The following is a 24,981-nucleotide window of genomic DNA, read 5'->3' as shown; positions in this document are numbered from 1 at the left end:
CACGTAAAAACTGATGGGTGTATAGCTGAAAATGTGAAATTTGTTGTGGGTTAACATCATATTTAGAGTTGAGAGGGGGTACAGTAATGAGGCCAGCATAGACATATATACCAAGACCTCAAAAACATGATAAAATATCTGTTGCCATAGAATCTCATGTTCCAAACTGAGTATGCATGTGCCAGCTTTCTTGATTCTTGTGATTTGACCATTCCCCCAGTTTAATGACCTTTCATTTGCTGTGTCAAATATTTCTTTGCTTCATAATGTCTAAGTTGCTCTTAGTTGGTTAGTGTGGCCCTTTATTATGAATGTTCTGATGACCAACACAGTTTAATGTGTGCTCTATTCTTGTAATATTGCCCTAATTTAGAACATTGATTTAAGAGACACTACTTGGCTATGTTTTCTAAGTGTTTCATATTGCTCACCTGCATGCCATTAAATTGCCTTAGTATTTTGCTTTCCTAGACTCCTTAATTTCATAAATACTGTTGAGTCTGAAACCCATATTTTTGTTCATTTATTCTGTTTCGTTTCTTAGGTTCCACCTGGTATTAGAGTGCTGATGAGTGCAACTCGGAGCACATTTGATGAGCAAGAGAATATATACAGATTCCAAATGGAGTATCCGGTTCCTGCTTACCTGTTAGCACTTGTAGCGGGAGATCTGATCTCTGCAGATATAGGTCCACGGTAAGCACTTCTGTGACAATAAAATAGCTTTAATATCCTACCCTAATTATCATGCTGTATAACTAAATATAATCCCTTTACCCATTTCTATTCCTGAGCAAAATATGCAAAACCTGAAACAGCTGGATTTATTGAGACAACGCTGCCAATCACAATGTATTGCTTTAAGCTAGTAATTTCCCTTGTTTTATTTAATTTCCTGAGGGATAGAAATAACAAATTGATAAAATCTCCCATAAAGAAGAATTATTGTAGCAGATAAATCAAAAACAAAAGCTCTGGGCTGTGTGCCAGTGGTAGGAGAATGGGTTAGTGCTGATCAATACAATTTGCCTAGTTTTTCTTTTGGAAGAATTCCTTATAGATGCATAGTTGTTGGTATGGATAGATCAACATAATTCTTCTGGCCAATTAATGCAGTTTAAATTGAGCCATGTGGTGCTCATTTTTTCAGCAGCAAACATGAATATACTTCTGACTGGATGTGCATCATTTTGGGTAAGCACAAATGCAAAGCTTCATCATGTAAAGGGCAATAAAAGTTTGAAACAAAAACAGAAATTGCTGGAAAAGCTCTGAACTGAGGAAGGGTCAGTTGAGCCAAAATGTTAACTCTGATTTCTTTCCACAGATACTGCCAGACCTGCTGAGCTTTTTTAGCAATTTTTGTTTTTGTTTCTGATTTACAGCATCTGCGATTCTTTCAATTTTTAGTAAAGGTTGAAGTTTCTTCTGCAAACAACAATTAATGCACGATAACTTAGTTTTAAACTGTATCAGATGGATTTTTGTTAACCAAAGGTATTAGGAGGATATAGGCAAAGGAGTTACATTGCAAATCAGCTGTGATCTCATTGAAAGTTGGAATAAGTTTAAATACTCCACTCATGTTCCTTTATCCTTGCATCTTTGTTACAACATTGATTTTTACCCAAGGTGCTGACGCTGGATGACTTTGTGAAAATAGCTCCAAACTTTGCATAATATTTGGAAATTAATTCAGAATTTAGCAGGATCGTCTGCATTCTTGGTCCCAAGATCCCAAAATCCAGTCATGTCCTGACTCTCCTGTGATCCTGATCATTAATCATTTCTGGTGCTCAGATGTTTCCTCTGAAACTTGTTCTTGATGTCACATTATCAATTCCACATTGTTGTCTGAAACCAATACCATTTCCTTCCATCTCCACTCATTCTGGACCACAGCCTCCATGAGACATCCCCATTCCCCTACTTCCCACTCTGACCCCTGACTGCAACCACCAAGGCCTATCCTGAGCCCAAACTGCAACCTCACCGACCACCAATTTCCATTTTCCCATAACCTTCAATTGCAAGTACATGGTATATTTGAATTTGCCACTTATCTGACCACTTACTATTGCAGTTCCTTGTGATGAGGCTAAAAGTCCAACAAATAGAGATTCCACAATATAAAGAAGGCCCTTGTTTGTGTGCAGGATGCCAACAGATCCCCTGACAGGTTTCCCAAAGTGCTTACATCTCTTGAGTAGCATGAGGTAAATCTGATGGAAGACCAGTCTGTGCACTAATCAAATGCAAAGTACATGTATACTAATTCCCTTAGTTTGCAATGATGTGTCAGTCTAGGTACTGTGCAGAAATACAGGAATAAAGATTGCCTGCACGAATTTCTGACCGAAGAAAAATTACTTCTCACTGAGCCATTCAGACAGAGCTGCAGCAGTACTGCACCACCATAAATTGAAACCTTCAAAAAGAAAATGATGAAGGGCTTATGCCTGAAACGCCGATTCTCCTGCTTCTCGGATGCTGCCTGACCTGTGTTTTTGCAACACCACACTCTCAACTCAGATCTCCAGCATCTGCAGTCCTCACTTTCTCCAAAAAGAAAATGTAGTTAGTTTATGGAGTCTTAAATTTGCTAAAGAGCTCTGGATTTAAAATGTATGTTAGAACATGGAACAAGTATCAGCCCCACAAGCCTCCTCTGCCATTCGATAAGATCGTGGCTGATCTGATTGTAAACTCAAATCCGCACTCTGACCTGTCCTTGATAACCTTTCACCTCCTTGCTTAACAAGAATCCACTTACCATTGCCTTTAAAAAAAAATTCAAGAATGCTGCCTCCAACCACCTTTTTAGGAAGAGTTCAAAAAATCATGACCCTCTGAGGAAAAAGTTGATCTAATCTTTGTTTTAAATGAGCGAGCCCTAATTTTTAAACAGTAACTCTTAATTCTACCATCTTCCATAAGAAGAAGCATCCTCTCCACATCTACTCTGTTAAGACCCCTAAGGATCTCCTATATTTTAATCAAGTCATCTCTTATTCTTTCAAACTCCAATGGATAGCAGTTTGGCCTGCCCACCCTTTCCTTACAAGAAAACGCACTCATTCCAGGCATTAATCTGGTAAACATTCCCTGAACTCCTACCAACCTACATAGATGCAGTCTTATTAGAGTTCTGTATAACTGAAGCATTACCTCCCTACATTTGTATTCAGTTCCCCTTGTGGTAAATAACATTCTATTTGCTTTCCTACTTACTTGATGTACCTGTTTGCTGACCTTCTGTGATTAATGTGCAAGAGCAGTCAGATTCACCTGCATCTCCAAATTCTTCAAACGCTCATCATTGAGATTGTTGCTGCCAAAATGGATAATTTTACATTTTCCTGTTTAGTCTGTTTGTCGCATCCTTGCTTGCTCACTTTGCCCAATAAGTAATCTATGTCCCTTTATTCACTCTTTATGTCCTCTTTACAAATTATTCTCCTATCTGTACTTGAGTCTTCAGCAAGTTTGGCAACCATATCTACTGTCCCTTCATCTAAGTTGTACATATGAATAGTAAACAATTGAGGTCCTAAAGCCAATCTTGGCAGTGCACCACTTGTTACACCTTGATAAAGACCTATTTATGCCTACTCTCTGCTTCCTGTTAACCTGATAATCTTTTAGCATTGCCAGTATATTCCTTACACCACGAGTTTTAATTTTTGCAATAATCTTTGAAATGGCACCTTATCATTCTGAGAATCTAAATCTAAGTACAACACATCCAGTTATTCTTCTTTATGTGTCACATATCTGAACTTCTTAAAGAACTCCATTTGATGATCAAATATGATTTCCCTTTCACAAAACCATGTGAACACCATCTGATTACTTTAAGTGTTTCTAAATGCCCTATTATAAATAACATTTTCTGATAGCAGATGTTAAGATAATTGGCTTATAGTTTCCTGCCTCCTGTCCCCCTCCCTCTTTAAATAAAGAAATTACGTTTGCTATCTTCCAGTAAAGTGCAACCATCCCTGAATGAAAAATTTTGGAAAATAAAAGTCAATGCTTCAACTATCTCAGCATAGGTCGGAAACAATTAACTCAACACTATTTCTCTGTTTATTGTAATTTTCCTGAATTTCCCTCCACCTTTCATTTCCAAATTTAGCAATGCTACTGGGATGTTACTTGTATTCTTCATAGTGAAGGTTGGTGCAAAATGTTTCTTTAATTCATCTGCCATTTCCTTATTTTCCATAATTAATTTTCTAGTCCCATTTTCTAAAGGACCAATAGATTATTTTTTAATTCATTTATTTTTAAAATAGTTATTAAAACTCTTAGTTATCTGTTTACATATTTCTAGCTAGTTTTGTCACGTACTTTGACTTTCCTCTTATTAATTTCATCGGTGGTTTTCTGCTTTTCATATTCTATTCAATCTTCTGACCTGCTAACAGTCTTTATACAATTGTGTTTTTCTGCTATGTTTGTTACTTTCTTTCACATTTCATGATAACCACTGATGGTGGGTTTGTCCCTTAGAATTTTTATTATTCTTTGGAAAGAATCTACTTTCTATATTCTGAAATATTCACTTTGAATGAATCGCTTTCATTGCATCACTATTTGACCTATTCTTTAACCTACTTTGCTAGTGGACTTTAGCTAGCTTTGCTTTCATGTCCTCTTAAATGCTTTCATTTTTAGGCAAAAGTGAGGACTGCAGATACTGGAAATCAGTGTCTAGAGTAGAGTGGTGCTGGAAAAGCACAGCAGGTCAGGCAGCATCCTGCTCCTCGGATGCTGCCTGACCTGCTATGCTTTTCCAGCACCACACTAATCTAGACTTCATTTAATTTTTATTAAGTAGTCTCAGGCTTAACTCTTCTCTCCCTCAATTGAATGTAAAATATAATCATATATCATGACTGCTACTCCCAAAGAGCTCCTTCCCTTTAAGATCATGAGTTAATCCTGTTGTGTTGCATGATACCAGCTTTAACAAAGCCTACCCTATACTCTGATCCAAAATATAAGAAACTATCCTGAAAACATTCTACGAACTCCTCGTTTAGGCTACCTTTGCTCCTCTGACATTTCGAGTTGATATGTAGATTAGAATCTTGCATGTATGTTGCCATGCCTTTCTGACAGGTTTTCATCATTTTTTCCTTTATGCTCCACCCTGCAGTGTGATTACTGTTAGGTGCCTGTGCACCATTCCCATCAGTGACCTCTTGGCTTTATCATTTCTGATTTCTACCTAATTGTTTCTGTATCTTGCTTTCTTGAACTTAAGTCATTTCTCTCTGTTGTTTAAGACAGTTATTATTTAACAGAGCCACCCCTCCCACTTTTCCCCCAGACTCTGGCCCTTCTGTGTCGTTCAAGATTCGGGTCTTGATTAATGTCATTCTCCAGTAATGCTTTAATTTATGTTTGAACATTGGTTTAAGCTCCTCGTTCCCAATATCTCTCTATTCAGAATGCCTGTTCCTTCATTAAATGTGTCCTTGGGCTTTATTTTCTAATTATTTACTTTTTTATATACTTGTACAGAAGCAGAGTTTGGGCTGAACCTTGTTTATTAAAAATTGCAACCGCAAAACTGAATGGCACTGTGGAACGGTGGCTAAGTGCTGCAGAGAATCTGTTTGGGCCATACATGTGGGAAAGGTAATAAAGGAAAACACTCAAAGTTTGAATGTGGTTTAACATTCGATCTGGGAATAGAGAATGTCTGACGGAAACTGGTAGATTTGCCTTCAAGTGCAGATAGCAAGGATTATTTTCTCTCTTTCCTATATCTCAAATTGATGATTATAAACTAGCCAGTACTTTGTAGTGATTTATGAACAATGAAAAGTAATTGTGCTGCTTCCCAACAAAGATAAATGAATCAAATTGAGCACTTCCCATGCACTTTCTGAAAAGTAGTTACAAAATAGTAGTAGGAATTTCTGTGAGGAAGTCATCTGATTTTTGTCTTGTGGATAATTGTTGTATTAAGATCATAAGAAATAAGAACAGAAGTAGGCCGTTTGACATTTCGAGCCTGCTCCACCATTTAATAGGCTCATGGTTGATCCAATGTTCCTTACACCCACTTTCCTGACTTTTCCTTATAGCCCCCGAATCCTCTACTATCAAGAATCTATCTGTCTAAATGTACACAAGGACTGCTCCCACAGCTCTCTGTGGCAAGGAGTTCCAAAGACTCTTAACCCACTAAGAGAAGAAATTCCTCCTTCTGTCATCTTAAATTAGCCTTTATTCTGAGACCATGCTCTCTGGTCCAAGACTCTCCCATGAGGGGAAGCATCCGCTCAACATTTAGCCTGTCAAGATTGTTCCAAATTCCAATGAGTATAGTCCCAACCTGCAATGAAATTTTACCTTTCCTTAAATAAGTGGACCAAAACTGCCTACCGAACTCCAGATGTGGTCTCACCGGCAACTTGTACCATTGCAGTAAGCCTTCCCTATACTTATATTCCAACCCTCTTGAAATAAGGGCCAACATTCCATGACCCTTCCTGATTACCTGCTGCACCTGTGTGCTAGCTTTCTGTGTTCCATGCACAAATATCCCCAAGACCATTTTGTGTACAGCTTTCTACAATTTCTGTCCATTCAAATAATACTATTTTTTTGTTCTCCCTTCTAAAATGAGCAACTTCACATTTTCCTCATGTACTTAATTTGCCAACTTTTTGCCTGCTTAATTAACCTATCAATATCTCGCTGTAAACTGTTTGTACTTCTCTCGCAACTTGCCTTTCCATGTATTTTTGTGTTGTCTGCAAATTTGTGTACAGTCCATTTACTTCCTTCTTCCAAGTTATTATGAATATTGTAAACAAATTACATCATAAAAATTAAAAAGTAGTTAATGTTGGAATAATGTGTGACGGCTGGGGTTTTAGCAATACTGAAGCAATAGCACAGTTGACTTCCTGATCAGATGGTCATTGGTTTGAGTACAAAAGCTGCTTGCCACGTGAAGTTTTATAGTTCAATTAAATAAAATTCTTAGCTGGATGATTAAGTGAAGCAGGACACTTCCATGCTGACTCACCACAAGGGAAATGAGTATTTGCTAAAACTGCCTATTTCCTGAAGTCAACAAATTATACTCTCTGTCAAATAATTTACGAAAGTGCAGAAGAGTTCCATTAAATATACTTTATAAAATGCTCATGAAGATAGATTTTGAATTACAGAAAATATACATTTCGCTGCTAATATGAAGCTTGGTTGTAGTCAATAAGGTTAGGTGAAAAGTTATGCATATAACAATAAATTTGCTTCACAATTTCACAGTTCCCTCATTTGTATAGGCTGACAGCATTAGGATTAGAGTTTCTATGAAACATGTGGCACAAACAAAGACTGTCCAGCCCTTCACACCCAATCAGCTTTTTGGCATAGCTGTAATAGGACTCACTCATTTTGTAATCCTAGAAATGTTCCTGTTTTTACTAATCTGATGCTGCTTCACCAAGTGATTTTGTGCTGTTTGCTGGGGTTTGGCTCACTGAAGAGCAGCTCTGATATAAATATGTAGAAAAATAATTTAATCGTTTGTGTTTTTTTCTGCCCCTTCTTTCATGGAGCCAATATTTCAGGCTGAGGTATAGTTCCGGGGTGGTGGAAAACTCTTTAGTTCCAAATTTATGTGGTCATGCTGCCCTTGAGACCAATCGGTGAGTTTTAGCAGGATGTTCAACTGTGCAAGCTTCACTGGATAGTATGATCTTATCCTTTGCAAGTAACTTTCTAGCAGGAATCTCTGAGTTGTGGTTAAAAGATAAAAAGGAAAACTCTGTTGAATTTGTTATCCCCCTTTCACATGGCAATGTAGAAACCACGTTAGCACTACCAAGCCTGAATTGATTATTTTCAGTATACACTACTGATTGAACCTGCTATAACCTCCTGAATGACAGCATTCTCCCTATGACAGATGTTAGGCCAACAGGTCTGTAGTTTAATGCTTTCTGTCTCCTTCCTCTACTGTTTAGAGGAGTGCACTTACATTGATTCTTTTTGCATGCTCACCTTTGAGAAAGATGATGTCAGGAATTGCTTTGAAAACGATGATGTAAGTTGTTTTAAATTTTTAAAAACAAATTAGATTTTGTAGAATGTGTATTTTAAGCATAAGTATCTTTTTTTCAGGTATGATGTTGTTTTCCTTCCTCCCTCTTTTCCAATTGTCGCAATGGAAAACCCCTGTTTGACTTTCATTATTTCCTGTATTTTGGAAAGTGATGAATTTCTCATTATTGATGTTATCCATGAGATCGCACACAGTTGGTTTGGAAATGCAGTTACCAATGCCACATGGGAAGAAATGTGGCTGAGTGAGGGCTTAGCAACATATGCACAACGTCGCATTACCACAGAAACCTATGGTGAGTAAGTGTTTTTTATTCTCTCATTCCAACATTAAATGCACATTAGGTCTAATTCTGCATTTAGGCATTCCCAATGCAGAATGACAATCACAGAGAATACTAGCCTAAATGTTGTGGCTAGCAGGGTCTGACTTGCCTGCTACTACGCTTAAATGGTTAGAAATTAAGCACTGTGGCCATGTTCCATCAGGGTATAATTCCATACTGAATGATTTCAATGCCGAATCTGCTCCATTAATATTGCTTGGCACATGCACCTGTCATTATCACCATTGTGATCTATCTGTTGATATCTGGGGTTTGAGAAATTCTCACAGTGCCAAAAGATGCCAACTTCAAGCATTTTCAAAACAAAATAATACCCATAATGTAAGACAGAGATTGCAACCTCTGCCCTCTCATCTTAAGGAAAGAAGAAGCTTTGCAGCTTCTGGGATGCAAATGATGTTCTTACTTCTGTTCATTTTTTCCTTGTCATTCCTTTGAATCCTGTGTTGTGTATCGCCAACTAGATTATCAGCTCATAAGTCACTCCTGAGGAAAGTGAAATATGAATTCTGCTCTCTTGGAACTCATTTCTATAGGAAGGATGTTATTAAATTGGAGAGGGTGCAGAAAAGATTTATGACTATATTAATGGGACTGGAGGGTTTGAACTATAAAGAGAGGCTGGATAAGTTGGGACTTATTTCACTGGAGTGTAGGAGGTTGAGGGATGACCTTACAGAGGTTTATAAAACCATGAGGGCATAGATAAGGTGAATAACATTGGTATTTTCCCTGGAGTAGGGCAGATCAGAATTAGGGGACACAATTTTAAGGTGAGAGGAGAAAGATTTAAAAGGGACTTGAAGGACAACTATTTCTCTCACAAGGTGGTTCATATGTGAAATGAACTGCCAGAGAAAGTGGTAAACACAGGTACAATTACAACAAATAAGATATTTGGACAGATACATGAATAGGAAAGGTTTAGAGGGATATGGGCCAAACACTGGCAAATGGGATTAGTTAGGTTTGGGAGATTTGGTTGGCATGGATGAGTTGGACCCAAGGGTCTATTTCCATGTTATATGACTCTCAGACATTGAAACCTCCGTTATTTTATGTTTTCTGTTTTTCTTGGTCTGCTGCTAGGTCTTCTGCTTCAATCTGTAGCAGCACTTTACAATACATGCCAACAATGGCTTATTCCCTACCATGCACTGTATTAGATAAGATCATCCAGATGGATATTAAACAATAAATTGAGACATCTGATCCTGAGCTCAACAGTTGAGAGATGGCAGCAGTGCCACCTTCCTCACGTTCCAATACCAATGGGTCCAGAACCCGTGTGCCCTGCTTTTAAATAAGGTGTTTTCAGAGCACAAATATATGTAACAATGTTTTGAATGTAGGTTTGCTCGCTGAGCTGAAAGGTTCATTTCCAGACATTTTGTTATCTTACTAGGTAACATCTTCAGTGGACCTCATGTGAAGCAATGCTGAAAGTTCCTGCTTTCAATTTATATGTTTGGGCTTTTTTGGGTTGGTGATGTCATTTCCTGTGGTGATGTTATTTCTGGTGGTGAAGTCATTTCCTGTTCTTTTTCTCAGGGGGTGATAGATGTGGTCTAACGTGATGTGTTCATTGATAGAGTTCTGGTTGGAATGCCATGCTTCTAGGAATTCTCGTCTTTGTTTGGCTTGTCCTAGGTTGGATGTATTGTCCCAGTAGAGGTGGTATCCTTCCCCATCCATATTTGAGGATACTAGTGAGAGAGGATAATGTCTTTTTGTGGTTAGTTGGATCTTTGGATTCTTTGTGGCGCTGCCAGAATTGAATGGCTAACCAATCAGTCCACTTTTCTCAAGTAATATAAATTGTTGTTTCTTTGAAATTTGGAGCTCTTGCCTTGATCTGATAGATGCAAGACAAAAAGCTTCAACAACATGTTTTTTTTTCAGCAATAGTGATATTCTTTCTGACCAAGAAACTAAGTGAGAAATGGTGTATCACAAAACTGATATGAATATCTCTTGCAGTTATCATATTGATGCTCTCTGGCTGATATGCCAACTCTCTTTGGGTGACATTTTCCTACAAGATCTTTGTGAAGTGGCTGTTTTTGAAGGCAGAATTCTTTGATGGTGGCAGACCATCATAATTCTTATGAATTTAGAAGATGGCAGATCAGATGAGAGCCAGGCACCTGAAACAATTTCTGTCATAGAGAGCATGGAAGTGAAATTTTGGTGGAAAATGACTTAATACTGTTCCAGTGACTTTCTAGATGTTTGAATTGTTATCACCAGTCGTGGCTATTCTGCCAGAAGTGTCAGTGGTGGCTTCTTTTCTAGCTTCCACAGCATCATTATTGGATCACCTAGAGTCATAAACACTTAATTCTGTTCTCCTTATAGAGGGGATAATGGTAGCTACCTGCTAAGGTTTTTGAGTTGCTCAATGTCCCTGGTGTCCCTTTTCTATGCCTCCTAGCTTCAGTAAACAAAGATACAGGGGTATTCCTAATGTTAATATCTGTAGTAAAAATGAAAGAATGTCAGAAACAAAAGCAGAAATTGCTGGAAAAGCTCAGCAGGTCTGATAGCATGTGTTCAGAGAAATCAGAGTTAACATTTCAGATCCAGTGACCCTTCCTCAGAACTTTTTTTTTAGATTACTTAGATTAGATTACTTACAGTGTGGAAACAGGCCCTTCGGCCCAACAAGTCCACACCGCCCCGCCGAAGCGTAACCCATCCATACCCCTACATCTACATCTACCCCTTACCTAACACTGCGGGCAATTTAGCATGGCCAATTCACCTGACCTGCACATCTTTGGAGTGTGGGAGGAAACCGGAGCACCCGGAGGAAACCCACGCAGACACGGGGAGAACGTGCAAACTCCACACAGTCAGTCGCCTGAGGCGGGAATTGAACCCGGGTCTCAGGCGCTGTGAGGCAGCAGTGCTAACCACTGTGCCACCCACAACTTGAATGGAAACAGCACAGAAGGTTCAAAGTTTAAATTGTAATTTAGTTGTCAGTGATGATGAAACAAAGAAAAGTCCAAATTATGTGAGAAATACTATGTGCTTCTCACAATCCTTTAGAAGTAGCTGCTGGTCAAAATAGATCAATTTCATCCTTTTTAGTAAGTAGTTAACAATGCTGGAAACTTATTTTGTATCATTCTGATTAACAAACCAATATAAGTAAATACTAAATGTCATTGTCTATTAAAGCCTTGTAAAAAGATGTTTTCCATTTCAGGACAGGTGGTCCTGCTGTCAGTTTGAAGCGATGGCAGAAAATTGTGTGGGCATTGAAACATTGCCCATAGATCCAGGCTTTTTCACAGAGCTCAAATGAACAGATGTCCTAGTGCATCTATTTCCTTTGTTGTTATGGTAAAACAATTTATAGTAAATCAGTGAATGTTGATTAATACATCTAAGGCTGAATCACTTACCTTTGTTAATGCAGTTCATGGAAGACGATATTAAAAACGGAGCCTATTTGAATAATGCTTAAAAGCTGATACTTCTAATGGAAAGATTGCACACACATAGGAATTACGTTGTAATCTGGATGTTTTTAGCATCGATGCAACATTGGTTGCTTTATGTTTTAAAATCAACAACATTTTACTGCTGAAATAAACACCACTGGTTGGCTTATGGACTTTGATTGGTAGAGGCATTGCCATAGAGAATGCCCCAGTTAATGATCACTGACAGGTAACTGCCAAGTTTTGTTTAAATATTAAACCAGGCAGGTTGACTTTGCTTAGTCAAGGTATTCCCTTGCGAAATGAACTAACAAATGGCTGCCACTAGCGTTCCCTCTAATTTTCTTTCAGGGCTGTGTAGGATTCCGAGGTCTGTGCACAACATTGAATTCCAAATTCAGAAGTCAATTCTGCAATCTGCATGAAACCTCTGAGCACGCAGCTATGCAGCTCGGAGGGAATGTTAGCTGAAACCTGTTTAATTGAGTTGAAATGTTGTTTCTAAGATAATAAAGGATCTTAATAATCAATGCATGTAGTTTCCATTATACACAAATGCACCACTTTGCAAGCCCAGTTGGGAATCCTAAATTAGTTTTCAGTGTACTTCCTTTGCACATTCGGGATTATTTAGCAAATGTTGTTCCATTACAGAGTCACGTCTAATATTGGATCATGTGTTTTGAGTTCGGCAAAATATAAGTGGTTGGCTATAGTCAATACCTAGCCTGTCACAAACTGCAAAAGGGATTTGCTGTTCAAAATTCAGATATATTGAGACCATCTCTATTTTTCTCATTTTTGGTTTTGAACTGAGAGTTGAAGTTGAGGAATTGAACATGGTAATTTGAACAGCAGTTTGTTTAAAAACAAAAACAATGAACAAAAGACTGATGCTGTTGGGAACTGGCCTAGAATGATAATGCAGATAATTACTGCTGTAAGAACATTAGATGTTTCGGCACCAAGATGTTGTTATGCTAAGGGACTGGGAGCTGGTTGGATCTTAATTGGTAGTTAAGGGAGGATTAGTGCTAGCTAGTGAAACACTTGAGAATATTGATGAAAAAAAGATCAAGCAGAGTAAATTGGTTCTGACTAGATTTGTGGGCAGGAGGCAGTTTTTACTTTGGAAGCTGCAAGATTGAACTGGATTTTTGGTTTTGCTCTCTCTAGTTATCCTCCAGTTATTGATTTGTTGAAAGGTCTGAGAAAATAAACTCAGTCTCTAAGAAATAAGAAGTTTTCAGAGGTCTGCGAAAGCTGTTTGTATTGACTGATGACTTGGAATTCAAGGAAGCTATACCGTCCTACATGCCTGTAATACAACCTATCACCTAAGGATTTCATGAAAGTCTGGTATTTATTATTGAAATCATTATCAAACTAGCAAATTACAATTTTAATAAACGTATCCATAACTCTGTCAGTGTATAAGGGGGGGCGGGGGGGGGTGGGTGGTTATACTCAAAGAAGATTGGATTTAAATTGTAGATATTAAATTGCACTGTAGTTTCTATATTTTGTTAAAGTTACTTTATTAAGAATAAATTGTTATTTTTTAGATTATAAACTTTGTGTTTGGGTTCTATAACTTGTAAAGTCTGGTTTGGAGCAATTGCACAATTTTGAACAAAATTAAATATTTTAATTTCACTTTATGAATCTGCTGACAGTGAGGCTGATTTGGTTTGGCTTGCTATCCCCATATATGTCTTTACATATATTTTTTATGCACGTGCATACACATACGCATGCATACACACACATACACACACACACACACACACACACACACACACACACACACACACACACATATATATGATGTTTTTCAATTATCTGATGGACAGTGTCTTTTTGGCTTGAAGGTAGTGTCTTATTCATGGCAAACACCATTTGTGTTGCTACTATGTAGTAGCAGCGTGAAATAAATACCTTTGCCTATGGCTGAAACTTTTGTGTGTTACCAAGTAATCCGAGGGCATTCAGAGGCAAAGAACCAAAAGGATAGCTTTGAAAAGCCTTATTTTGGTATTGAGCTTATGTGGTGAACAAATGGCCCTATTTACAAAATTGCCAATAAGGCCAGTTTATAGTGTCAGAATTACATTATGTACACTGGTACATTCGCTATGGCAATGCCTCTGTCAATTGAAGTCCACTTGCCAGTCAATGAGTACTCTCCTCTCATACAGTATAATTTCCCTTTGCATTGGTGTTTATTGAGAATTGTCCAGCTCCAACAAACTGACATTTTTCATCAAACTAAGATTTGGTGTTACCAAATAACTTCATAAGCATAGTTCTTGATATTCACATGGTGTTCCATTGCACATTAGTAGATGCTATACAATTCCCTGAAGCTGAATTCATACAAGCTTCATAAAATAACCTGTGTTATCAGATGAATTGATAGGAGGGTAGGTGGAAGAAAAACTCAAATATGAGCTAGCATATAGTGACTTTGGCTTCAAATGGTCAGTTCCAGATTGCGGGGAGTAGGCTTCATCGCCCAGTACACCCATTTAAGGAATAATGCAAGATGGCATAGGGGAGTCCAGAACTAGAGGCCATAGGTTTAGGGTGAGAGGGGAAAGACTTAAAAAGGATCTAAAGGGCAACTATTCATGCAGAGGTGGTGCGTGTATGGAATGAGCTGCCAGAGGAAGTGGTAGAGGCTGGTACAATTACATTAAAAACACATATGGATGGGCATGTGAATAGAAAGGGTAAAGAGTGGGCCAAGTGCTGGCAAGTGGGACTAGATTTGTTTAGGATATCTGGCCAGCATGGAACAGTTGGACTGAAGGGTTAGTTTCTGTGCTGTACATCTCTGACTCTTTGTAGGAGAATCCAGAAGCTAGCAGAAAGAAAGTAAGTATTTTTAAGGGAGAAAAAAAATCAGTTTCCCTTCTTTTTCAGGGGCTGCTTTTACTTGTCTTGAAACCACTTTTCGACTGGAAGCACTGCATCGTCAGCTGAAACTGCTTGGAGATGAGAGTCCTGTCAGCAGACTACAAGTGAAGTTTGAGCCAGGTCTCCATTTTACCTCTGTTTGCAACTTCAACAAAGCCAGCTGCTCTATTAAAGCATTAACTAAATTAAACCAATTCTCTGCTTTCAGACTACAACACTTTTTCACCAGTTTACACTGGTATTTGGCAGTTTCTATGAGATACGTGGGGCACGTTCAGTCCTGCGAACTACAATAGATCTAAACTGGGGTAGTTGATAAACTCAATGAGTAGTTTATGCATAAATCTATTATTGGATCTCAATCCTCCATTGGTGATGAAATAAGACATTCAGTAGAACAATTGCACTGTGATGCTTGTTTTAACTTGTTCTTTCATTCATTACCTCACTTTTCAAAGATTAGTCTTGCAGCTGAAGTAAACCAGTTTGTATTCTGAATCAGTCCAGGAAGAAACTGTAAATCGTTCTGCAATCCAATAATGTATATATTGCATACCACTGTCACAGTGAAAGCAGCATTATTAAACCATTAATCTGCATAAGAAATCTTAAGTATTTATCACTAAACTTCTTTCTTGGTCAGTGATCAAGAATTGCTGCAGTATACACTGCGAAGGAATATGTGTAATATTTGTTCTGTATTCTTGTGCAGGTGTCAATCCCAGCAGTCTAATGAATCTTTTCACCTACGAGAAAGGATTCTGCTTTGTGTACTATCTTTCACAGCTCTGTGGAGACACAAAGTGCTTCGACTCCTTCCTCAGAGTGAGTTCTGTCAGCAGCTTGCTTTATTTTTCATTCTATTTTTAAAAATAACATCAAAAATACTAATGGCAAACCTATCAACCCAGAGCAACCATCCCATTTTGCTAACAGAAAACACTAATTTCAGAGAGTAAAGAGTCTTCTACATTGCCCAACCAAATGCTGTAATCTCCAATTCATAGAAAAAATTGCCCAATGCAAGGATGAATCATCAGCCCTTCCTACCTGAACAATTTTGCAATGTGCAATTGCTGAGAAGTGAAGTCTTTAGATGTGTTAAATAATGTCATTGATGCTGCCACATGTTATCCATGTAATGTAATGGTCTTCCTGTTAAAACCTCATGTCCAAGGGCTGTCACCATTAGAAATTGGTCACAATCACAGCAAACAGAGCAGCAAATATAAAATGGGTCCTGTGGTCCACTATGACTGATTCAGTTCCCATTGTTATAGAGTCATAAAGATGTACAGCATCGAAAAAGACCCTGAATTACAAATGATTAACATGTAAAATGCAAGTCATTAATGTTAATTTTTTTCTTAGGCCTATGTAGAAAAGTTCAAGTTTACAAGTGTTGTTGCAACTGATCTACTGGAGTTTTTCCTCGGCTTTTTTCCTGAGCTCAGGGAGAAATGTGTGGACAACAAAGAAGGTTGGTGAGATGTTTGAAGAGATTCTTTATAATCACCATCTGAGGTTTTGTCCGCTGCAATCATTTGTCCACTGCATCTGACTGTTCAAAATATCGAGGGAGCATATTTTTCTTTTCCTTGGTTTGTTCAAACTTGTCTCCAATGATTTCTCATGCTGACTTTTGATTGCCTGCCAATAGAAGTACACACTGGATTATTCTTTTGTTACAAGGGTAAATGCATTTGTTGTTCTCTTTTAGACAGACCAGTAACCCACTGGTTTCCAGTTGTTCATTGTCACCATGTGATTCCTCCCTGTGTTTCTCCCCACCAACCCTGGCATTTATCCCAATTGTTTTAATGCACAGAAAAATTACAGGCAATCCACGAAAATAAAACCTTACTTTTCTATTCTTCTTTCTTTCTTTCTGTTTATTTCCTGCTGGTGACTCCTACAGCTCAGCTCTCATTTCTGAGATTTCTGCTTACAGGTATTTCAGAACTATTTGAGTTAAATTTAAAACTGAATGCTATACCTCTCCAATATAGCTCATTCTTGCATCTTTAAAACTGTGTCAGTGCATTAGCAACGTTCTGTGCTTTAGATCTGAACTTTCAGTTGAGGGGTTAGATGAGCAGCTTGTGGTTTACTCCATATGGCCATTCTCTTCATTGGTAGACAAGCAAGCTTTGGATTTTAATTTAAGCATGTTTCCTTTAACTTAAGAACAAGTCTGCGGTGTTAGAGATTCTTGCACAGTATTTGTCCTTGCTGATAAGTGCAAAAGCATTTGCTTGCAAATTTTTTTTTGTTGTTTGTTTGTTCTAAAGGAAAAACTATTTTCAAGGATAATGTTCCACAACTTTCTTAAGTGGGTTTCCCCGTTTTTTGGAATGTATTATTTGAAGAGACTCCTGTGCCCAAGCACAAAATCAATGTACCTGGTCTGCGTTTCTGTCACTATTTTGACAGTTTGTGTTACTAATTAAGCAGTTCTGCATAAAGGCAGTCATGCCCAATTCTTTGATTGGTGACATTCAATCTATAAATGTGAATTTGATAATTAAATAACTTTAAAGATCTGATAATGAGGTTGCATTCCATTATCCAGAATCTCTCCCCAGTTTTTATACTGACCAATTTTGTGATTGTCATGAATTCAAGAAACTCTGAGTTACATAAAATTGCATGTAATTAAAGCCAAAATGACATGCACACATTTTGTAACAAAGCATTGCAAACTTTGTAACTTACAAATAGGGGATCAATTAATTCAGTTGGCTGGCTGGTTGGATAGTGTGTGATGCAGAGTAATGTCAACAGCATCAGCTGAGGTTACCATAAATAACTCTTCTCCTTAACTTTTCCCCTCGCCTGAGGCATGGTGCCTCTCAGGTTAAACAATCACAAGTTGTCTCTCTCTCTGTCTCTCTCTCTCGCTCTCTCATATGAAAGAGAGAGAGAGAGAAGCCTTATGGTATGGTAGGGTGATGGCAACTTTCCTTTTACTTACTTTTATCAACTGAATGTCCACTGTTGATTGGTCTGGAGAAGAATTAGTGTTTAAGTAACTCATTAATGACACTATAAATTAAGAGGGTTGTCAAAATTTCAGACTATTTTCTGCCCTTGCATTTCTTATTGTCACTTAGGTTTCCAGAAACCTTCTGAGACCATTATTGAACTGCTCTAATTATTTACCAACAGTTATAACAGTGCAGCAATTAGTTTTCCCGTAGGAATTATTTGGACTGGAAGAGGTGATCCAAGAGAATTGCCAATTGATCAGATGACTCCAGAGATACTCGCTAACCACCCTGGAAAATACCTTTCCCCCCCCCCCCAATCTGCACAGAACTTACAAATAGACTTCAATGTCAGAAATGTTCAAAGAAACTACCCTTACAATGGATATCATAATGGACTAGTACTGCATTTCACATCCAAGTATCTTTTCATTGAATGTTACTTCCACTGAATGTCAAAGTTGAAGTTTTATCCTTCAAGCTCATTTCAGGCTATAGCTGATGACATCAAGAGCTGAAGTTACCCTGTTTTTCATAGTTATATAAAGCAGAAGATTGGTTCATTGTTTACTGAAGGAAGCAATTTCACCCCCCTATCTATGGAAAACCAATAGCTTGAAAAATAATTTAAGAAGGCAGCTCATTCCACATTATGAGGATCAGTTAGAGATGAATAATAAATGTTGGTCTACCCAATGATGCATGCATCCTGTGATTTTTTTTTTACGGTCTTTGTGGAATAATTCCCAAAGATGAAGGAGATTATAGGTTGAATACATGTGATTCCAAATGCTTCATTGATCAGTGCTATTACTGAGATGAAGAGATAAACAATCCACTCAGGTAGGATAGTCTGTGTAATTGTGCTTTGGTGCTCTGTCGTGAAAAAGATTAATAAGTATTTAATGGATGAAGTTGCAAAATCAAAACAACCTCAGTTCACCATTCATTGAAAATATGTTGGCAGTCTTGAAGAAGCCATGAGAACTGTGTGTAGAAGCAGGAATATATTGTACCAAGATTAGGTTGTAGTTTGAGATGGAGTCAGCAGAAGAGACATTTTCCAATTGACTTAATTTGTCTACTCGAATGTTTGCATTATCAGGAGATAGCTGAAAATACACAGCAGTGGCAGGCAAATTCATTCTGGAAAGCCTCCAAAGCTAATGGGTGAAAAGTCTCCCCACTAAGCAGAATGGACAGAATCAGTGAGGAGTTATTCCTTCGATCACAGACTGTATCTCTGTTGCCAGTCGACACATAGGTTCATTGTCAGCAGGAATTGTGAAGGAGCAAAGGTTTGTGAATGGAAATACGGAAAGCAACATAAAAAAGGAAGCTGAGTAAGTGAATTGAAAGGGAATCCTTTTTCCAGGCTGGGAGAAGGGGGGCCATGGTGTTACAAGGCTGAGTGCAGTGAGAGGTCAGGGTGCAAAGTTGTGAAGGCTGGGTTGGAGATGTGGAAACAGAGTTCCAAGGCCAAAGTGTGCTACAGCTACAAGTGTTTATTTGGAGGCAGGGATGGTTGGTCGTTGTTGATATGAGGCTGAGGCTATCTTCGAGAGTTATGTTTGCAATAAATGAGAGGAAGAAAGAGGCTGCACTGGAGGTGGGGAGGAAGAGACAAACTCTAAAGGAGCTCGACACAGTGGCTTAGTGGTTAGCACTGCTGTCTCATAGTGCCAGATACCCGGGTTTGATCCCAGACTCGGGTGACTGTGTGGAGTTTGCATATTCCCTGTGTGTCTGCATGGGTTTCTCCAGGTGTTCTGGTTTCCTCCGACGGTCCAAAGTTGTGAAGGTTTGGTGGATTGGCCATGCTAAATTTCCCATAGTGTCCATGGATATACAGACGAAGTGAATTAGTTATGCAGGGTTATAGGGATAGGGTAAGGGGGTGGGTCTGCATAGGATGCTCTTTGGAGGGTCAATGTGGACTTGATGGATCGAATGACTTACTTCCACCCAGTAAGGATTCTATGACTCTGTGAAGTTAGGGGAACAAGAAGAGAATCAGTGCAAGGGGATTTGGGGGAGATGTTGGGTGGTAGAAAGAGATCTGCATGGGGTTAGTAGGGGAATGAGAGAGACTTCAAGAGGGTGAGGGGAGAAGGGGAGGTTGCAAGGGAAGAAGAGAGAAGGAAACTGTGAAGTGGATGGAAGGAGGAGGTTTCAAAGAAAAGAGAACAATTCTCAGTGGTCAACAAAGGAATACTCAGTTTACAGAAGCCAGATTAAGTTGAAATCACTGAGATAATGAATTTCTTGCAAATAGACATGGACTATCTAGCTTAAGGCTATACTTGTTCGTGGGCTATTATGTGGGGAAAATTGTAATGGATGCTTTGATTGTAATAAACACTATCAGTTGTTACATTTGATCTGAAGTTGTGATCTGACTGGCAGTAAAAAGGGTAAAAACTGGCTGCTTAAAATCTTCCAACTTTGTGTCTATACAATTGAAATGCATTAGCTATGCCCTCACCACTCTGTAAAAGATATGTTTAGGTTGATGAATTTTTTTGTATCTAGAAGTGTGTGACAGTTATTTTGGAGAAAAGAAACTTTTACTGACTTGTCCTTGTTGTCTTATGCCAATTTAAATACTGTGGTGCCTAGAAATTTACGTTTTCCTTCTATATTGAGATTTTAAGTTTTTAATCAAAGGTTGCTTATTACTGAGGACATTGAGGATTACTTCTAATTTTGCTTCTGTGCAAGTTCAAATGTGGCACGTCAACATGAAAATATATCGTTACCAAGTGAGTGCATCACCTAATAAATGAATTATTGAGAAGGGAAAAAAGGAGAAAGATGAGAAAGTAACCCTCTAGAAAATCTGAAGGCAAGTCCTCAAAAAAAATGTTGCCGCAGATAGAAAGTGGAAAATGCTCAATTTAATATTCAACATTGCCTTAAGTACTTGTGCATCAGAACACATTAAGAAAATCAACTTTACACTTCACTTAAATCACTTCTTATTTTCTCAATGACCTTTGTTTTTCTTGACTATGTTAGAAAATAGTTTGCTTGTTTGATCTAAGAAATTGTTTTATCAAAGACCAATTTCATCTGGAGATGTTTCTCTATTTTTAGGATTAGAGTTTGAGCGCTGGCTGAATGCATCGGGACCTCCATTGTTGGAACCAGATTTGTCTCAGGGATCAAGTTTGATCAAACCAGTAGAATCACTCTACCAGCTCTGGAGTTCTGAAACTCCTGATGGAAACCGTATTACTGACATTGATATTTCTAAATGGAAAACGTTCCAAATAGTCCACCTGTTGGACAAACTTTTGGACAGATCTCCACTGCCTCATGGTAGGATAACATACTTGTTCAACTGTTTTCTTAGAGTTTACTGTTGCATATACATTTAAATAAATGCTTTGATTTGAAACTTGCTTATTTTGCTTTGAAAGGAAGTCATGCTTCTGCAAATACTTCAGTGGTCATTCCGCTCTAAAAATGCAATGAGAAAGTGTATCCGTGTGTAAAACCTTCTACTTAGAGGTATAACTTTGTACTTCAAAACTTTAAGAACTTGATTGCCTTTGTAGGAAGCTGAATGTAAATACCATCTCAGCTGTAAAATAACATAGAAATCAAAAGATGAATCTGATCTGGTTATTGTAAAGTTCATAGGACTTATATGCAAACATGCAAAATAGGGACAGAAGTTGATCATTTGGCCCATTGAGCCTGCTCCTTCAATCAGTAATATCATGGCTGAACTTTCATGTTTTGAATTCCGCATTCCACCTAAACCACCACTGATAACACTTGATTCCTATCCCTAGCAAGAAAATGTCTAATTTTGCGTTCAAAATGACACCAACCCTCTTCCACCGCCTGCTGAAGCAGAGAGTTCTAAAGCCACTTAAACCTCTGAGAGAAGGGGTAGTAAGTTGAAGAATCTAAGTCAAAAATGGGATTGTTTCCCATTCCATTGCAGCCTACTCATTCTTCAGTACTCAAAGCAGAGCTACCCATTCCCAGGTTCCTGTGACAGCTGCAGGGTCTGCTTTGTGCTGACTTTGTTCATATCATACTTTGCACTAAACATGTTATTTAATGTAGCTTTTTCCATGTTTCTGAAACTGAATAGTACACATTTCTGCTTTTCACCTCCTTAAGTCATTTATAGGCTACTAACATGATGCAGCATTCTGTTAGGAGGATAATTAATAAAGAAACTAATACTGAGAGAACCTTCCATATAAGTTGCAAGATTATCAACAGAATTACCATAATCAATTGGTATGCTTAGTATTGTAAAGAATGGGTTAATTAAACTGTTCATTTCAGATTTATTTCAGTTGGCATGCGCAGAATGGACCAAATGATGGTTTCCTTCTGTGCTACAAATCTTTTATGTAATCATAAGGAAGACTTATTTTCTTTTAGATGAATGTGTTTTTCAGCAAAGTTTCTGATTAGGCAGAGAAAATTAAAAGTTGTATGAGGCAGTGATAATGTTTAGCTGATTAGAGTGGTGAATAACTAAGCTTATTTGACAGTGGAGGCCACGTCCAGCCGTGTACAGCTTTCAGCTTTGCAGGGAAATATAAGTGAGTGACATCTTGTGGCAAATGAATGATTTCTGGAATATAATATGCAAAGATACAATTTGGCTATCAATTTGAGAAGTTATAATTTTTAATTTATCCTTGAAACATAACCTTTTAACGATGAACAATAGAAAGATATTTTAGGTATGTTAACTATTCCGAAGAGAGACATACAAAAGGAATGTGGTCAAATGATTACATTGGCTTTATAGAGCTTTTGATCATTAAGCTCTCCAATTCTCTCGTTTATCAATTTAACAGTTCAGTTTTTGGTAAAACGGTAGCATTTGGCATGTTGCACTTTGTTTACTGCAGCTATTGATGAGAGACATGGGAAAGGATTTATGTGATGCTTTAAGTATCTGAATTGACACGTATTAGTTTTAAATATGACATTGAGAGTCAGGAGAGGTTTCTTGAAAGTTTATACATTTGGCCATCCAACTATGGGAATCACAGAACTGCAACATACTTTGAATTTGCCAGCAAATTCACAAGGTTTTCTATAAATTTTGCTGTTAACTGAATGTTTAATGCTATCATTGATTATTAATGTATAGTTAATTTCTATGAGCATCAAAAATAAATATTTTGAACCCTATTATTTTAAGGCAGAATATGAAAATTTACCAAGAATACACATTCTGTAAAGGTGTTGGAGTTGTATTTTGATGTGGATAGAGAAGTGGCTAATAGGCAGGAAGAAGCGAATGGAATTAAGGGGTTTATATTCAGATTGGCTACCTGTAATGAGTGTGGTTCTATGGGGATTGGCGCTTGGACCACACATATTTTCAATATATATACTTGGAGGAAGGAAACACATGTGCAGATGACACAAAGTTGGTGGAAACAAGTTGCAAGAGGGATACAAACAGTTTACAGAGGGTTATTAATAAGTTCAGTGAGTTGGCAGATGGAGCATGATGTGGAAAAATGTGGATGGGAGAACAAAAGAACAGTATTATTTAAATGGAGAAAAAGTGCGGAAATTTGCAACACAAAGGGACTTGAGGGTACTTGTGCATAAAACCAGAAAGCTAGTAGTCTAGTGCAGCAGGTAATTAGGAAGGCTAATGGAATATTGGCCCTTGTTAGGGGTTGGAGTATCGGAGTCAGGAAATCTTAGTTCAGCTGTACAAGGTGCTGGTGAGACCACATGTGGAGTACGGTGAGCAGTTTTGATCCCATTATCTGAGGAAAGATATTATTTCATTGGAAATAATTCAGAGAAGGTTTACTTTGATGATCCATTATATGAAGGGATTGCTTATGAGCAAAGACTAAATAAGTTGGGACTGTAATCACTGGAGTTTAGAAGAATGAGACGTGATCTTACTGAAACATATAGGATTCTTAAGGGCTTGACAAAGGCAGCAGATACATGGAAACACCACTACCAGCAAGTTTCTTTCCAAGTCGCTCACCATCCTAACTTGGAAATCTTTTGCTGTTCCTTAACTGTTTCTGGGTCAAAATTCTGGAATTCGCTCCATAAGGGCATTGTGTGTCAACCTTAAGCATGTGCATTGCAACAGTTTAAGAAGGCAACTCAGCACCAAAATCTCATGGGCAGAACAGGATGGACAGCCAGTGATGCCCACATTGCATGAGTGAATATAAAGAAACTCATATGATTAGTCCCAAATGATAGGAATAATCAGCAATATTAATACTATAGAATGTCAAAGGGAAGTGGTTAGATTCTGTCCTGTTGGAGATAGATTGCCTGACTCTTGCATGGTGAACGTTATCTGTTACTAATCAGTGCAAGTTTGAACACTGAAGGTTTGCAGAATGCAGTCATGGATTGCTTAAGTATATGAGGACAGCATTGAACTTTCTGCAATTATCAATCAAAGTACTAACTTACAATCTCAATGGAAGGAAGGGCATTGATGAAGCAAGTGAAGGAGATGCCTTCGAAATTCAAGTTATGATGACCTGGGCTGGGATGATTAGCTTCCAACAACAAAATCACCTTCCTTTGTGTTAAGAATAACTCCATCCAAGTTTTCCCTGATCCCCATTGACTTTTTTTAGTGATTCCTAACACCACATTTGGTCAAATGCTGCCATTGTAAAATTTATTCATATTAATTTATCTGTGGAATTCAGTTCTTTTTTTTTCATTTTTGGACCAAGGCTGTAATGAGGTCTGGATCTGAGAGGATTCCTAATAAAACTACAACATCAACTGTTTTTGAAAGTTTGTTTGTTCAGTTAATATTTCTATCAATATAAACAATTTAGATGGTTGAAATGCCTGAACTTTCTACTTTTGCTTTGTCAGAGGCCATGATGAAACTCTCGAAGAGTTACTCTGCGCTGCTCGACTCAATGAATGCTGAAATTAGAATTCGATGGTTACAGATTGTAGTCAGAAATAACTATTTACCAGATTTCTACAAAGTGCGACGATTCCTGGAAAACCATGTAAGATACTTACAATACTTTACATTAAGGATTCACCAATGAAACTTTACGAAATAGCTATCCTATCATTAAACATTTGAAGGTGCTTATTTTGCAGAAGCATTGGAAACAAGGTAAATATTTTAAAAGCTCTCATTGAGTTACGTGCATGTGATCTAATTGCCATGCAGATACG

The 24,981-nt window shown here is 37.9% G+C and overlaps 1 protein-coding gene across 3 annotated transcripts in view; it reads left to right on the top strand.

Annotated features, from left to right (window-relative positions):
- Window positions 1-24,981, top strand: part of rnpepl1 (arginyl aminopeptidase like 1) — a 74,668-nt gene that overhangs the window by 42,943 nt on the left and 6,744 nt on the right. The window contains exons 3-10 of one of the 3 annotated variants that reach the window (XM_072572415.1): window positions 545-696; window positions 5,533-5,649; window positions 8,155-8,390; window positions 14,819-14,932; window positions 15,525-15,637; window positions 16,184-16,292; window positions 20,896-21,120; window positions 24,664-24,806. In XM_072572415.1, the coding sequence (XP_072428516.1) occupies window positions 545-696; window positions 5,533-5,649; window positions 8,155-8,390; window positions 14,819-14,932; window positions 15,525-15,637; window positions 16,184-16,292; window positions 20,896-21,120; window positions 24,664-24,806 (1,209 nt within the window). The remainder of the gene's footprint in view (window positions 1-544; window positions 697-5,532; window positions 5,650-8,154; window positions 8,391-14,818; window positions 14,933-15,524; window positions 15,638-16,183; window positions 16,293-20,895; window positions 21,121-24,663; window positions 24,807-24,981) is intronic. The other 2 variants (XM_072572413.1, XM_072572416.1) reach the window with 2 other exon arrangements.

Source organism: Chiloscyllium punctatum, chromosome 6 (genome assembly GCF_047496795.1).
Source record: "Chiloscyllium punctatum isolate Juve2018m chromosome 6, sChiPun1.3, whole genome shotgun sequence".
In the NCBI taxonomy this organism is placed as follows: Eukaryota; Metazoa; Chordata; class Chondrichthyes; order Orectolobiformes; family Hemiscylliidae; genus Chiloscyllium; species Chiloscyllium punctatum.
This window is presented reverse-complemented; position numbering and strand designations above follow the sequence as displayed.